The following is a 14546-nucleotide window of genomic DNA, read 5'->3' on the forward strand; positions in this document are numbered from 1 at the left end:
CGCTGCGTGTCAGCCTCGTGCTGTCACACGGGGCCTTGCATGGACACACTAGTGCTGTGCGCTGTCACACGGGGCCTTGCACGGACACACTAGTGCTGCGTGCTGTCACACAGGACCTTGCACGGACACACGAGCGCTGTGCGCTGTCACACGGGGCCTTGCACGGACACACGAGCGCTGTGCGCTGTCACACGGGACCTTGCACGAACACGCGAGTGCTGCGTGCTGTCACACGGGGCCTTGCACGGACACACGAGCGCTGTGCGCTGTCACACGGGGCCTTGCACGGACACACGAGTGCTGTGCGCTGTCACACGGGGCCTTGCACGGCCGCACGCGCGCTGTTCACCACCGTGTGTGTGTCACGCGCGGTCCCGCATCCCCCCCCCCCCGCCGTTTCCCCGCACACGGCGCGCGCGGGGAGGGCAGCTGAGGACAGGGGGAGGGAGCGCGAGGCCGCGCCCCCCGCCCCCCCCCCCCTCCGCGTCTGTCGCGTCCGTCGGGCCCGGCCCGGCCCCGGCGCCTTCATTGTGCTTCGCCTCACGCCGGCCCAAGATGGCGGCGGCGCCGGGGAGCCCCGCGAGCCGCCAACGACAATAGAGGGAGGCGAGGGCAGCGCGCGCCCCCGCCCGCACCGGCACCGGCCCTGCCCCCCCCACCCCCCCTCCCCTCACCACCGCCGCTCCCCGCACACGCCCCCGGCCGGGCCCGGCCGCCACACCCCACCCCGGCCGGCCCCTCTAGCATGGTGCGGGGCCGTCGCCGCCTCCTCCTTCTCCTCCGGCTGCCGACATGGGCGAGAGGCTGGAGCTCCGGCTGAAGTCGCCCGTGGGAGCCGAGCCCGCCGTCTACCCCTGGCCGTTGCCCGTCTACGTGAGTATGGCCCCGGCACCTGCCCCGCGCCCCTGTCAGCGCCGCGCTCCCCCGGGCCCGGACACCCGCGGCGGCCCCGCTGAGCCCCCGGGGCCCGGCCCCGGCCCCTTCTCCTTCCCCGCCGGCCCGCCGCGGCTGCCCGAGCGCTCCCTGTCACTCGCAGATCCATGCGTTAATCCTTCCTGCGAGCGGGAGGGATCCGCGTTATTTATCCGGTAGCGCTTCCCTGGCGGGAGCAGCCGCGGGCCGGAGGGTGAGGGGCTGCCGGGCTCCCGGCCCGGGGAGCTGCCGCTCGCCTGCAAGTCAAATCCCCAATTTCTTTTTATAATTGGTTGACTAAACTTAAGGGCGGGGAGGAGGAGGACTGGTTAATGAAAAGTTTTCGTGTTTTCCTGAGCTCGGCTCGTGTAACTGGTTAATAACCAGAGCTGCTGGAAATCGGAGGGCTCTCTGGCTGGCGAACAGAATTACCGGTGCCTTGGGGTGCTCGGGGGACCCCCCAGACCCAGTCCCCGGCGTGGCAGCGGGCAGAGGAGGAGCGTTAATTGTGGGTAGGGGAGCAGGGCTCTGCCGTTGGTGCGTTAGAGCGGTCGGTGCTGCTGCTTAACGCCTCCCTCCAGCGAGTGCCCTTGCAGCTCCTCTTGTATTCATGCTGAACAGAATTCCAGTCAGCCGTAATCCTCATGCTTCCAAATAAAATGTCACTTGTCCCTCTTCAGCTACGGAGCGGTGGTTTTTTCCTAACTTGCCTGACTTTTCCCTGCCTCTCCTGAGCCCCGGGTGGGAGATGCGTGACCTTGATAACAATGTCCGTGTTCAAATTAGTGAACATCTCACAGAGGTGAAAGGCTTGAGAGGTTGGGTTTTTTTGGTGTGTGTGTGTGTGTGTGTGTAGGGGTCGTGCCAATCCTTGAACAATTTTTTCACCCCGGCTGTTTGTAGCACCTCTGAGAGAACAGTTTGTGAAAGGAAAAATCTCTCAGTGTATATATTGCACTTGGCCTGCGTGCTGCTGATTGTTGTGTTCCAGGCTTTGCTCTCGTACGTGTGCTGCTTCACGGGGAGAACGTGCTGGGACACAGAGGCTGGGGCAGCCGATACTGCTGATCTTGGTGCTCGCTTGGCAATCGGAACGCGCTTGTGTGCCACTGATTACAAATATATGGCTTGTGGCAGGAGAGATGGCTGCGCGTTTGTATCTGCTGCCTGCCTCTTGGTGCTGTTGCTGTATCTGTGGTTTCCAAAACATCCTCCATGGACGCTGGTGTGCTATTTTCATCGGCTGCTCCCGATGGAGCCTCCAACACCACTGGTTAACGCAGCCTTTCCTGTTTGGGCAGCTCTGTCATTCGTGTGTGTGAGTTCGCGGGCGCGCGCTCTGCTTAAATTGACAGAAACTGAAAGTATAACGATGGCCAGTTCAGTTTTGCTTCATGTCGCCAAATATTAACTTGGTGTCTCCGAGCAGGTTGTGTGAGGTATAGGTTAAAGATGACATAGGTTAGGGATTGGTCTGGAAGGAATGGGTTTATGTATATTCATAAAACTTCCTACGGGCTTAAAAAAATAACCTAAACGAAACCAACCTCCACCCCTCCTTCAAATGTGCATTTTAATGCTGTTTGCAGCATGGGAAATAAGGATTTAGTTAATTCTGGGGAAACTTGAGCAGCCGGTTCTGAAGATGGCAGACTACATAGATTTCCTTTCACGAGAAATGCAGCGGGCAGGGGTGCTTTATCCACACGTGCTGCGTGCGTGTGTGAAGAAATACCACACACAACCCGAACATCCTGCCATGAAACCGGCCTCTCCGTGCTGTGAATTTTTCCACAGTAACACAGGAGGGGATGGTTCATCTGGAGCCGATCAATATTCCGTCCTGGCATTTTTGGGGAGAAGATCACGCTGCGCGTTAGAGAAGCGTGCGCTTGCGTGCATGGGCATGCATACAGACACACACACACACGTGTGCTGCTTGCAGCTCCGGCCTTTGGAGCAGCAGATGAACTCTGGAGTGTTAGGCACAGATCCTCCTCTTGGTGCACGGCAGCATTTGGCCTCCTGACATTGTGCTCCATTAACTGGAGACTTTCTTTCCCTCCTTGGCTCAGCTTTGAGCTGGCAGCAGGCGCTATGTACCGTTGTGGTTTGAGAGCTCAGCTCTGTTTGACGTAAGCAGAACATTTCTTAGTTTCACCACTCTGTCTGCTTCTGGCTTCCTAAGAAGCAAGGTGGGATACCTGGTGGGGGAAATCCACTTCAAGTAGTTTTATTTAGCATTTATTTATTTATTCTTGCTGCTTCCTGTTGTTTGCTACGAGGTACATTTTCCAGAGAGAGCTGGAGAGCAAGGGGAGGGGAAGCTCAGAGTCCTGGCTAATTATTTTTGGTGTGGGTGCCAGGAATGGCTGTGAATTATCTTTCCCAACATCAGAGGCTGAGTGGGGTTGTAGGCTGCTGCCTGATGAGCACCTCTGTGTGATGTAACCCTGCATTGAGTAACTTGGCTATTTTTATGCTCTTACTACATCTTAAATTAGCAGCGTTTGTATTGCTGCATAAAAGGCTGTGGGTCTGATCTCTTGTATTAATGGGTGCCTGGATTAATAACGTGTCTATTGCAGGACTGCTGCTTATTTCATGTATAATAGGAAAAGTGGGGTCTCTTCAGACTGCTGAGTTCGCATAATAGCTCTGCTGGCAAACTGGTGCTTGTTGGGATGCTAAAAGAGCCTGGGAGGCTGATGTGAAACATGTATTTCCCTACGAGTCTAATTAGGGCTGTGGGAGGAGAGAGCATTGGTGTTGCAGATCCAGCCTCCCACTGGCTTACATACAAAACTGAAAGTATGACTCTTTCCCCCGCCTTCTGCCTGTCTCAAAGGAAAGGCCACGGTTTCCTAATGAATACATGGTGAGCAGTTCTGTCCGTAGCACACTGTGATGAGTAAGTTGAATAGTGCATGGTGAGTAATCTCTCCTCATGACTCACAAAATATTTTCTGATGTTGACCTCTGTTTTTATGAGTGCCCTGCTTAATCAGAGCCGAAGTGAGTTTATTCCTTTGTGTGCTGTTTAACGCCTTGACTCCCACATACCTGCCCTGTCTTTTGCTTGTGTTGGGTTGTCAGAGACCACTGATACTGCGTTAAAAAATTGAATTTTGATATTTGGTGAGCTACCGGCCTGGATAAAGGAAGTATGTTATGTCCTCACATGGGTGAGCAAGCAGAGTTAATGGGTCTAGGTGGTCATAAATAAGCTAATGCCAATAGGGGATGGCATTTGTAGTCATGCTTCAAGTATTGATAGGCACGACTTGGTACTTACTCCTTAGATCTGATGGAAGTAGTTCTAAGCCTTGCAGATGTTTAGGTTTATTCCAGTGAATTGTCCTTAAGTGGTTCATTGTCTTGTCTCTGACTTTTTACTATAGTTAAACCTGAATATTTACTAGGTTTAAACATGGAGATTTTTCACACCATAAGTTCTGCCTAATCTGTGAGGAGTCTGAGGGTGTACTTTGAACTCGTGACAACAGTTCCTGCTGAAGGAGTCCCAGCCTACTGTGTGTGTGGGGAAACCACACACCTCTAGTGGAAGGTGTCCCTGCCCTTGGCAGGGGGTTGGAACTGAATGAGCCTTAAGGTCCCTTCCAACCCAAACTAGGCTGTGATTCTATGAAAAAGGTGTGTGTGTGGAGGTGGTTGTTTAGTGGTTTTGTTTGGGGTTTTTTGGGGTTCTTTTGTTTTTTAATCTGGATGAGTCCCAGTCTGGTGTGGCACAGTTCTGCTGCTAGACCCCTGGCACCAGTGAGGGCCTGCATGCACACAGACCTGAGCAACAGGAGGCTTCAGAGCTGTTGAGGCTGATGGTTGTCACCCAAATCGGTGTTTGCTAAACTGCGCCCTGTTGCGATGAGGAGTTTGTGAATGTGGAAAAGCCTGTTTTCTGGTAGCACGTGCATCGGTCAGAGGACACCGTGGTTCATGTACCACCTCCCCTTAGGGCTAGCACTGAAGGGGTGTGCAGAGTGATCAAAGGAAGTGTCAGCCCTGACTGACGGGGGACAAAGGGGAGGCACAGCCAGGTGATGAGAGGAGGGTGGCACTGGTGTTGGCTTTGAGTGGCCTATGCTGTTGTGGCACTGTGTCCTTCACCCCATGGATGGCTGTGCATGACTCGCTGCCTGTGATGTTAAATAGTGTGCAAGTCCTTTCAAGTTTCAGAATTAAACATCTGCCTGTCTTGCCTTGCTCTTTTTGCCTGGTAGGCATTCCCGTTGCTCGCCTGCTGAATAGCATTCCCCCCACAGATAACTGCAAACCTCTGTCTGTTGGGGTTTTGTGTGTGTGTTTCCCCCTCCCTGTTTGACTTGTAAGGGCTCAGTGTCTGCACTGTGATAATGACCAGGAGCTCCTCCTGTGCCTGGGCTGGTGATGGGCAAACCCCAGTGCATCCCTGTAGGGTTACACTGAGATGCCAGTTTTGTTCCCATCTTCCAGTCTGGACATCTGAGCATCTTGACTGTCCCAGGAGGGGACAGTCCTGGCTGTGCTGTTGTGCAGGTACCTCTGCTGTGAGCTGCTGAAGCTTAAGCCTCCAAATTAGCAACTGTGACAATAAGTCTGGCTTGAATAATTCATTGATTTGTCTGTGTTCCTCCTCTTGGCTGCTGACTCCCAACTCAGCTGTAATGGCAAAAAAATCCTCATTGGCTTATTGAGTGTTGTCAGAGCATTGCCCTCAGCTGTGGGAGAGGTGTACGTGTGCCTGCTGCTGAGTGATGGGCCACAGCCTGGGTAGTGCTGGACTTTGTACAGGTGGAAGGGTGCAGAGTGTGTGTGGTGTGGGGTTTTTCCTATCTCCGCGGTTGGTGATAGAGCTGATACCATTCTGTCACCAGAGGAATGTGCTGTGCACGAAGAGCTCAAGGGCAGGCAGTGATAATGAAAATCACAGCCCAGCAGGGAGTGTCACCTCTGAAATTAAAGATCAACGGTAGAGATGAATAACAAACCTTGTTTAAGAGTTTAATGCTTTTTGTGTGTTTGTCACTCAGCTTTACTGGGGATAGTTTTTTCTGCCAATGAGCTTTGACTTCTCAGACAGCGAGGTAGGTGTGGGAGCAGCTGCTGGAGTTAAGTGCCATAGCATGGTATGGTAAGATCAATTTAGGAAGGTCCTAAATTGGTCCCTTCAGTGTTGTACCAACCTGCTGGAGCCACAGGCTGCTGCTGGGGGTGGTCCTGTGCTGCCTTGCCCCAACCACTTGCTCTCCCTGTTTTCCCTGCGCAAATCCAGCCCTTCCTTACTACATACACCATTACACTCCGGTGGGATGAGCTGATGGAAAACAGTTTCACGTTTTGCACGTGCGTGTGGTTCTTCCCTCTGCTCAGTTTGTGCCGGAGGGAGAAGCTGGGGTGCCTGCAGCTCCTCAGTGTGGTGGCAGCCCCTCTGCTGAGAAGCTGTGTGTGGGGTGGCTCTGGGAACTGGATCGCTGGAAATATCTGGATTGGAAAGAAATGTTCCAGTGTTTTCAGAGCCGGCCCCCCCCCTCCGCCCTGCTCTGTAATCTGACTCATGCTGCCTTCCCAGGGCAGCGGTGCCGGTACAAAGAAGGGGGTGGTGAGCGGAGGAAACTGTTTGAGCTGACTTTGCCAGGCAAAACCTCCTCACACCCTGAGTAATTGCTCAGAAATTCTTCAGTGGTAGCAGAGGTTAGGGGATTTTCTCTGGTTTAATAGATGCTGTCAATGCAGCTTGTTGGGAAATGTTTGTGGGGATGACTAAGTACTTGTAGAAACTTCTCTAGTGACGAAAAAGGTTTGAGAACTTGAGGGGACTTCCGATTTCTCAACGCCCAGTTCTGAAAACCCAGGGAGTAGGAAGAGTGAATAGTGTAAAAGTGGGAAATAATTGACTCAGTCATTTCAGAAGTACTTGGGTTTTGCTGCTGCCCAACAAATAAACAGAAGCAAATGACAGAGCTGGCACAGTTGCATCATTTTTTCTATCCTTTTCTGCTCTCCTGCATGCCAAAGGGAACCCAGCAATGTGCTGCTGGGAGGTGAGGTGGCCTCGCAAGGTGAGGAAGACTGTAACCATACAGCATTTAATTGTGCAGCACGTGATAGTACAGAAGAGCAGTTTTCTTCTGGGCTTTACCCTTTGAAGTATAACTTGCCATGGTACTTGTGCAGTTTTCAGACTGGCTTTTGTTCAAAAGCCAGTCTGAAAACTGCACAAGTACCATGGCAAGTACTTTTGAACAAAGCTCTGGCCCATTGGATACAATATAGATCAGGAGTTCAGTTAACCTTTTTTTCCTGGTATTTCTGTACGAAAAGAAAAAGTTGTTCTCCTGTATTGCATCTTGGCACTCCAGTAGGCCTTATTTCTTCATATAACTGAATTACCTGAAAGGTAACTGCTGAAGGACAGAGGAGCTGTTCAAGATTGCTTTTTTGTTCTTCTTTTTTCTATCAGCAGATGAGTGAGGATTAATGTTTCTGTCCTGGCCAAAGTTCCAGCTCAGGCAATTCAAATTTATCTACCTAAAATTCACCCATCAGTTACAGGCAGACACAGTATTGAAAGCTTTTAGTGTGCCAAGGGAAATCCATGCCACCACATGCAACTCCAACTCTTGTCCTTCATGGCAGCCTTAATATATATGGAGATGATTATCCTTTCAAGTCTCAGATATGTGACTGAATTGTGTTTCTCCTGGGAATTTAGGCAAAATATCTTACCTCTTGGTATGTGAGATTTATGGGAAATTTAATCACCCTTTTCCCCAGACATCCATATGTCTACTTTTGTACTCTTCCTTCTTTCTTCTTCCCCTTTCATACTGCCTTGCTTTTTTTCTTCCTGCTTTGAGTTAACCTTTGGCTGCCTGATTAAAGCTTTTTACTGTAGTGATCAAGACAAGGAGCAGAGGTGGGGTGCTTTTCAGTCCCTTACAATGTATTTATCACATTGATGATCTTGAAGTTTCTCAAGATATTTAAGGTATTTTCACTTCATTTATTTTCTCCTTCCTAACAGAAGGATCCACAGAAGCAGAAGAAGTTCATATAAGGAATTGTGAACATAATATATTTACTTCTGTAGTAATTTTTAGAGAGAAGACAAAATGAACTCTGAAGAGAAACAAGAAATAAAGCGATATATGATGATATTGGCCACATGCTGCTATAGATATCGAATTGACTAGGTTGCTATTTTTAGAGCATAGGAAGAGGGTTGAGTATATTTTACAGCAGGAAACGATGGCTTCATAGATAGGAACAGATCTATGAATAACAGAAAAGTTCCTGTTCTGAGTATTTGGTTTTGTTTCATTTCATGAATGAACGAGAGTTTCCTAAAAGTCCACACTGACAGAACTGTTTAGTGTTAGATGGAAAATCTAAGGAATTATTGAAGACAGCTAAATGAAGCATTGGAAACTTCAAAAAGCCAAAGCACTACAGAAGGTTCTAAATAAATTTTAGTAAAAATTAGTGGATTTTAACATAGTTTTTGTGACTGAGAAACTTTCTGATATTTTCTGTGGAGTGTGAAGGGCAGTTTCCTGAGGCTTTGGCATTAATTTGTCATTTGCTTCTTAGAGCTCTGCAATATTATTAGTGTTTGACAATATATATTTCTGAAATTCTGAAAAGCTTGAGCTTTTAAGCCTGCTTTTTCATTCCTCACCTGGATCTCCATGGGGTTGCAGGTGATTCCCTCTCGTTGGCATATCTGTTGGGTGTTGGGAGATGAGGTGCTGGGCAGGGTGGCCCCTGACCCTCTGGAGCTGGGGCTGGGCTCCTGCATTGATCCCACCTTGGCTTCCCTCCCTGCTTATTAGAACCAACCGTCATTTGTAACATATGAGGAATACATTGTAATATTGCAGGGCAGTTTACAAACCTTTAAAATGGAAGCTTTTAGAAATGGTTGGCACTTGGAAGGTCATGTACGCTGCTCAGAATCTGCGCTGGATGTAGCTTGCATCAGTGCTCTGCAATGCAAGTTAAAGCTTATGGGGGGAAGGTTGTAACAATTCATATTTTTCTTTTGTACCTCACAAAACATCTTTAGGAGCTCAGTGAGCTTCAGAAAGAGTGCAGGGACTTCTGTTATGTAGAATATTTGTGTGTTAAGCAGGAGCTGCATTTCTGGGCTGGCCAAGACTGACTTATCTTTACAGGATGTAAAGTGGATGCTTAAGATGATATTGTCTTGCCAGTGGCCTGCGGGATGCTTCCCTTTGACCGGCCAGTTGTCCTTGCAGGAGGTGGGGATCAGCCATTCACAGAGCAAACGCTGACAGAAGAGTTTCATCCCAGCACTCACCAAGGAGTGGGAAGACTCCGGGCTCGGGAGAGATGGGAGCTGCTTTCGGCAGCAGCAGTTCTGGGACAGGGTATTAATTTCTACCAGCATCAACCCTTTGCTTAGGTTTCACATAAAAGTTTGTTTCTGGCATGTGTGTGGCTGTTTTCTGCTCCCCCATGTCTCCAATTATTGCTGCACGAGAGGGTTATTTCTTTATTAAGGTAGGTGGTGGTTCATGTTAGGTGAAACTCTGAAACTGGTACTTCTGTGAGTAGCAATGACTCTTACCATCTCTGTCCACTTCTGTTGAGTCTAAGCTGCCCTCAGCCTATAGTAGTGTATTTGTACCCTGGTGTGGGGTGAACTGAAAGGTAGCTAAGCCAAAACTCCAAAAAGGCTTAGTTTTAGCTTAAGCCTTTCCTGACTTTGCTGTGTGTGTGCACAGGCACTGCTGGCCCAGAGCAGGAGGTGGCTTTTAGGGGAGCAGGCGGCTGTGTTGGCTTGAACTGTGTGTGAAATGCTGGTTGAGTGAAGTGAAAGCCCAGCAGTCCGCCCTGTCCCAGAGCAAGCACACGCTGGAGTCCTTCATTTGGCACTTTTTGTGACTAGTCTGTCTTTTTGCGTAACAGAACTACTTCTTATGTCTGGGCTATGTCTGGTTTACACAGAGTGAAGCCAGTGGGTCATCCTGCTGTAACTGGCCCACGTGGATGTTGCCTTAGACACTCCTGCAGAGTGATTGCATGTTAATATGTTTACACAGCCCCTCCTACGCGCTATCATGGGAACTGTTCCCTCTTGCATTTGTGCAGTGTCCGTAGCAACAGTTGGAATTGCTGTGTGGAGAGGCAAAACGGTTTTATTGTGGTTTAGATATCCCAGTGAAAGTGTGAGTTTCTGTTGCAACCAAATCCGCAACTGTCTTGTCTACAAATGCTGTAGAAGGGTTTCTTGGAGCTGTTTAGATCTTCTTTTCTAATTCCTATTTCCTTTGTTAACACTTGCGGTATATTTTGGTTCTCAGGCCAAACCTGTTTTTCCTTTAAAAACCTGTATGTAGCCAGTAAGGAGGCCATAGGGCCCTCTGTGTTTTCCATCTAGATTTATGTGACAGTAAACTTGGGAAATACTGAAACTACATCCAACTTGTCAGCTCTTTTGGCTGTGCAGGAGGTGGGTTTCAAAATGCAGTTTGGTGGCTCTTGCTTCCCTTGCCACTTCAGAGGTTGGGAGGAAAAGAATGGACACAAGCTGTTCTCTGCAGAAGATCTCTTTTTATACATGCTAATATATATGTATACTTGTAAATGTCCTTGTACTTTCCTGATTAGGGAACAACAGTAATTGGGTGCTTCAAAGGAGACTTTTGGTCCTTGTCTCACTTGATAAGATAACTTGTGCTTCGGTTGTTGCTGTGCAAGCTGAATGACACAAGCTTGATTTGGGATAAAGTCTGATGATACTAAATGAAGTCTAGCTATGCAGTATGAAATATTGCACAGAGCACTTTCCCTTTTCCTTACTCAAAGTGTAACTAGCATTTGAGCACGAGGCAAAGACCCTAAAACGTAAAGTGACTTAAGGCAGGACTGCAGGGCTTGAGATCTCTCTCTTTGTTCAGCTGACCTGAAGGCAGCTCTTTGCTGCTATAGCAGCTGGAAGTACTTTGGTTTTGGCTTTCCATAGGCTTTTGTCAACCACTGTTTGCAAGTGTGTTGAATATGGGCACGCTCTGGATGTAGAAGCTGGTAGTGGGGAATCTTCCTAGACAAGGTGTAAATGAAGTGAAACCCTGGGGTAGGAGGAATGCAAACTTCTGACAGGCTGAAGGCAGCGGTTGTGAGAGGGCATCCGTGTGCCATGCAGGATGCTGCATGCTTCCCTGATTCCTGTGGGGAAGCTGCAGCAGCTCATGTTGCCTTTCTGGGTATCTAGAGAAATGCTTATCATCCTCCACAGATGGAGGAAACCGAGGGGACATTAAAGAGGCACTTGTCCCACTAGCCTTCTGCAAGATTGATTGGCTTTTCCTAATCCATCTTTTTGATCTCTGCTAACCATCTTGTCTCCAGCTGTAACATCCTCTCCTTTGGATTTATGGACCACTGCCTGGGGAGAGAGCTGCCATGACAGGCAACCAAGCTGTTCTTTAAAACCAGGGGCTAGTGTGTCTGACCTCTTTTGTTTTGTGAGTTAAATAGATTGGCAAATCAAAATGACTTCTGTTAATACTTGAGTGGATCTGTGCTTATACTTGGGAGCCAGTGCTACATGGTTGAAGTGTTGGAAGTAGAATAGTATCTAAAGGCAATCATTAAAAGGTACATGAATGTTGCCATTGATTTATTTGTAACTAGCTTCTTGTAGGTTTTGTTTTCTCGGAGTTGCTTGGATTCAGCTGGTGGCTGGTGGGAGATCTCTTCATCCTGCTTTGCAAACCCTTGGCCGCAGCTTGTCTGCACATTTCTGCTTCGGTCACCTGGCCTGATTTAGGGGAGGAAGTGTGGTCAAACACTCAACTGACCCTGCAAAGGGAAGAATTACTTTTGCTGTGGGACAGTTTAGTTGTGGGCAGTCAAAGCTACACACAAAAATGTTCCTATGTATGAAGAGTGGGTAAAGGGGTCTTAAAATTCTCTGTATGGTGCTGAGAGCTACTCACTGAAGGGGCATGAGCTGCATTTCTGTTTTACAAGATCTCATTCAGATTTTTAAACCCTTTGTTCTCCTCTCAGGTATGGGCTTTTTGCTGCCTGTATTCTGTAGATGGATCGGCTCTCACAAGGATTCCACTTTGCATGTAGGGAAATGAAGTTTAGAAAAATGCAGTGATCACCCCACAAGCTCCAAATGAAGCTTATCCCCAAGGATAAGCATGGTTTCATGAGAAAGACCTAAGTATAAAAAGATGTAAATGTGGAAGGGGCACTAGGGTGTTCTTCCTTGCTTCAGGCAATGACGGCTGCCCGGTTTAATTGAACATGTTCTTTGTGTTTGAGGAAGAAACACAATGTTTAAATCTGTTGCTTTAGGTTAGATTTGAATTGTTGCATTGTGGGATATCTAGTCCTGTACAAATACACCCGAGAGTCTAGGATACAGTACTGGAATACAAAATGATACCAAAATAACGATAACGATTGCATGAAAATACATATTTGGAAAGAGCTTTTGGTCACTGTCTTATTTGGCCTTTAAAACCACGTGTAGGATTTCTGATAGCTGCAAGATACAAAATGCCTCTAGTACAGAGAGCATGGGCTGACTCGAACATTGAAGCATGCAGAGAAGTTAATTACCCAGTTTTTGCTTCTCCCCCTTATCCCCCTGTAATCAGAGAGCTGAGAGTAAATTGCAGGAAAATGTCCTTACTGAGAACAGTCGGGATGGGAAACTTCTTCAGAAGAGGTGAAGGGAAAGACCAAACTCCTAAAAATTGGTCTCTGGCCTAATTTCCATGTCCTAAAGGGCCAAACTGCTAATGCAGCTCGTTGATCTCTGCAGGAGGACTCGCTCTGCTTGGCACGACGTGTACCAGGAGTCGTGCATGCTGGTAGGGCTTCTGGGCACTAGTGTACTGAAAGTAATAGCAGTGGGTGTGTTTCTGGCTTCAAACTCCTAACTCCTGTGATTAGAGTTGTAGTAACATGTGAACGGAGAAATCCGGTGTAAGAATCGGAACTGTGAAGCTGTTCAGTTGTTCTGGTTGACTCTTCTCCACTGTTTTCCATAGAAAATTGGATTCCCTTGTAAGTGACTTTTGGAAAAATATCTGCTTTCTTTCCATTATTTTCCCAAGGAGATGTCTTGGCAAAAACTATTGAACTTTCTCTGGGAGCTCACGTTTCAATTTTAAATTGAACTTTTAGGTTGAAAATAAAAGCTCCTTATTATAAAGTTCAGCTGGAGAGAACTGACTGCAAGAACTGGCTTTTAATGTGTGTTTAGCTTTTTCCTTTTTTTTTTTTCTTTAATAAATAAACTTGTTAGGAATAGCTTTGGGCATTCTCAATAATTACTATGGATTGCAACTTTTTACTTTAAATACTTAGCGCATAGATCACATTAAAGAGATATGGTCTTGTCTCATGAAATAGATTCCATTTATGTGGCCTAAAAGATTCCGAGGGCCTCTCAGACTACATAAATACAAGAACATTGTAGAAGTACAGCCAGGCCAGCAAGCAGCACGTAGTGTGCTTCACATCAGTGTGTAGGGGAGGAGGGAGAGAGAACAGCTTGGAGCAGAGTCGGAGGATGAATGGAGCTCCTCTTCCTGACACAGAGTACTGTGGCATCATCTCGTGACTGCAGACAGACTAGATATGCTCCTTGAGACTCATCCAAAAGGCTTCTGCACAGTTTTTCATGATTGATAGCCAGGCTGTTTGTAGGAGGCTCTTTACCAGGATATTTTACTGACAAAGCACTGTGAGTGCAGATGCAGTGTAAAGCTGCGCTCTCATGGGTCCCTGTTTGCCAAAGTATAACACAATGGGCTTGTATAACCTGCCCGCATTAGAGGTTGTAGCTGGCATGCTGGTGTTGGTCATGGGTCCCTGCAGCCTGAAAAAGGGAAAAAATCCCAACCCCCAAGCCCTCTAAACCCCAAAAGTGTGTCTGAATTTGAGAAGCTTCAGGCCAGCTTTATTAGATCTGAGGCAGAAGCTCTTCCCTGTGAGGGTGCTGAGGCGCTGGCACAGGGTGCCCAGAGAAGCTGTGGCTGCCCCATCCCTGGCAGTGTTGAAGGCCAGGTTGGACACAGGGGCTTGGAGCAACCTGCTCTAGTGGAAGGTGTCCCTGCCCATGGCAGGGGTTGGAGCTGGATGAGCTTTAAGGTCTATTCCAGCTCGTTGATTCTGCGGTCTCTGAGTGTGCTGGGCTGGCTGAGCCTGGCGTAGGTTTGTCAGACTGCTGTGGTTGCAGCAGAGCCATCAGGAATTGCCGCCAGTCCCTCCCAACCTGCTGGTTTCAGTGTTCACCCACGCGGCTGTGAAAGGCTCCGGGTTAAAGCTGCTGCACTGAGCTCAGTTGCGTGTCGGGCCAAACGCAGCGCATCTGCTTGAAAGGATGATGGGCAAAGGCTGATGCTGGTGGGAGCAGAGTCTGTGGTTTTGGTGAGGTTTCTATTCAGCTTGTGTTTTGAGTTGCTGAAGACTCTGTATCAGTGTCATAAACAATTACATGAATACAGATGTGATGACTGGTGCTGTTTAATGTCTTTTCTTATTAAATCTTACAACCATAATGTTGAAATGGGACTAAAAGTTTCTCTGAAGAAACTGCTCTGTGTTTCCTTTAGATCTCTTTCCCCCTCCATTTTCCATGGTTGCAT

The 14546-nt window shown here is 48.2% G+C and overlaps 1 protein-coding gene across 8 annotated transcripts in view; it reads left to right on the forward strand.

Moving 5' to 3' along the window:
- Positions 1-701: 701 nt before the first annotated feature.
- Positions 702-14546, forward strand: part of DOT1L (DOT1 like histone lysine methyltransferase) — a 77639-nt gene continuing 63794 nt past the window's right edge. For 5 of the 8 annotated variants that reach the window (XR_003994719.2, XR_003994718.1, XR_003994721.1 and 2 more), the window contains exon 1: positions 702-873. Coding sequence is in view for 2 of the 8 variants with exons in the window: in XM_030509215.1 (XP_030365075.1) it covers positions 793-873 (81 nt within the window). In the remaining 6 variants the exon portion in view is untranslated. Of the gene's footprint in view, positions 874-2239; positions 3843-14546 lie in introns of those variants that run through there. The other 3 variants (XR_003994724.1, XM_030509214.2, XR_003994720.1) reach the window with 2 other exon arrangements.

Source organism: Strigops habroptila, chromosome 20, assembly GCF_004027225.2.
Source record: "Strigops habroptila isolate Jane chromosome 20, bStrHab1.2.pri, whole genome shotgun sequence".
In the NCBI taxonomy this organism is placed as follows: domain Eukaryota; kingdom Metazoa; phylum Chordata; class Aves; order Psittaciformes; family Psittacidae; genus Strigops; species Strigops habroptila.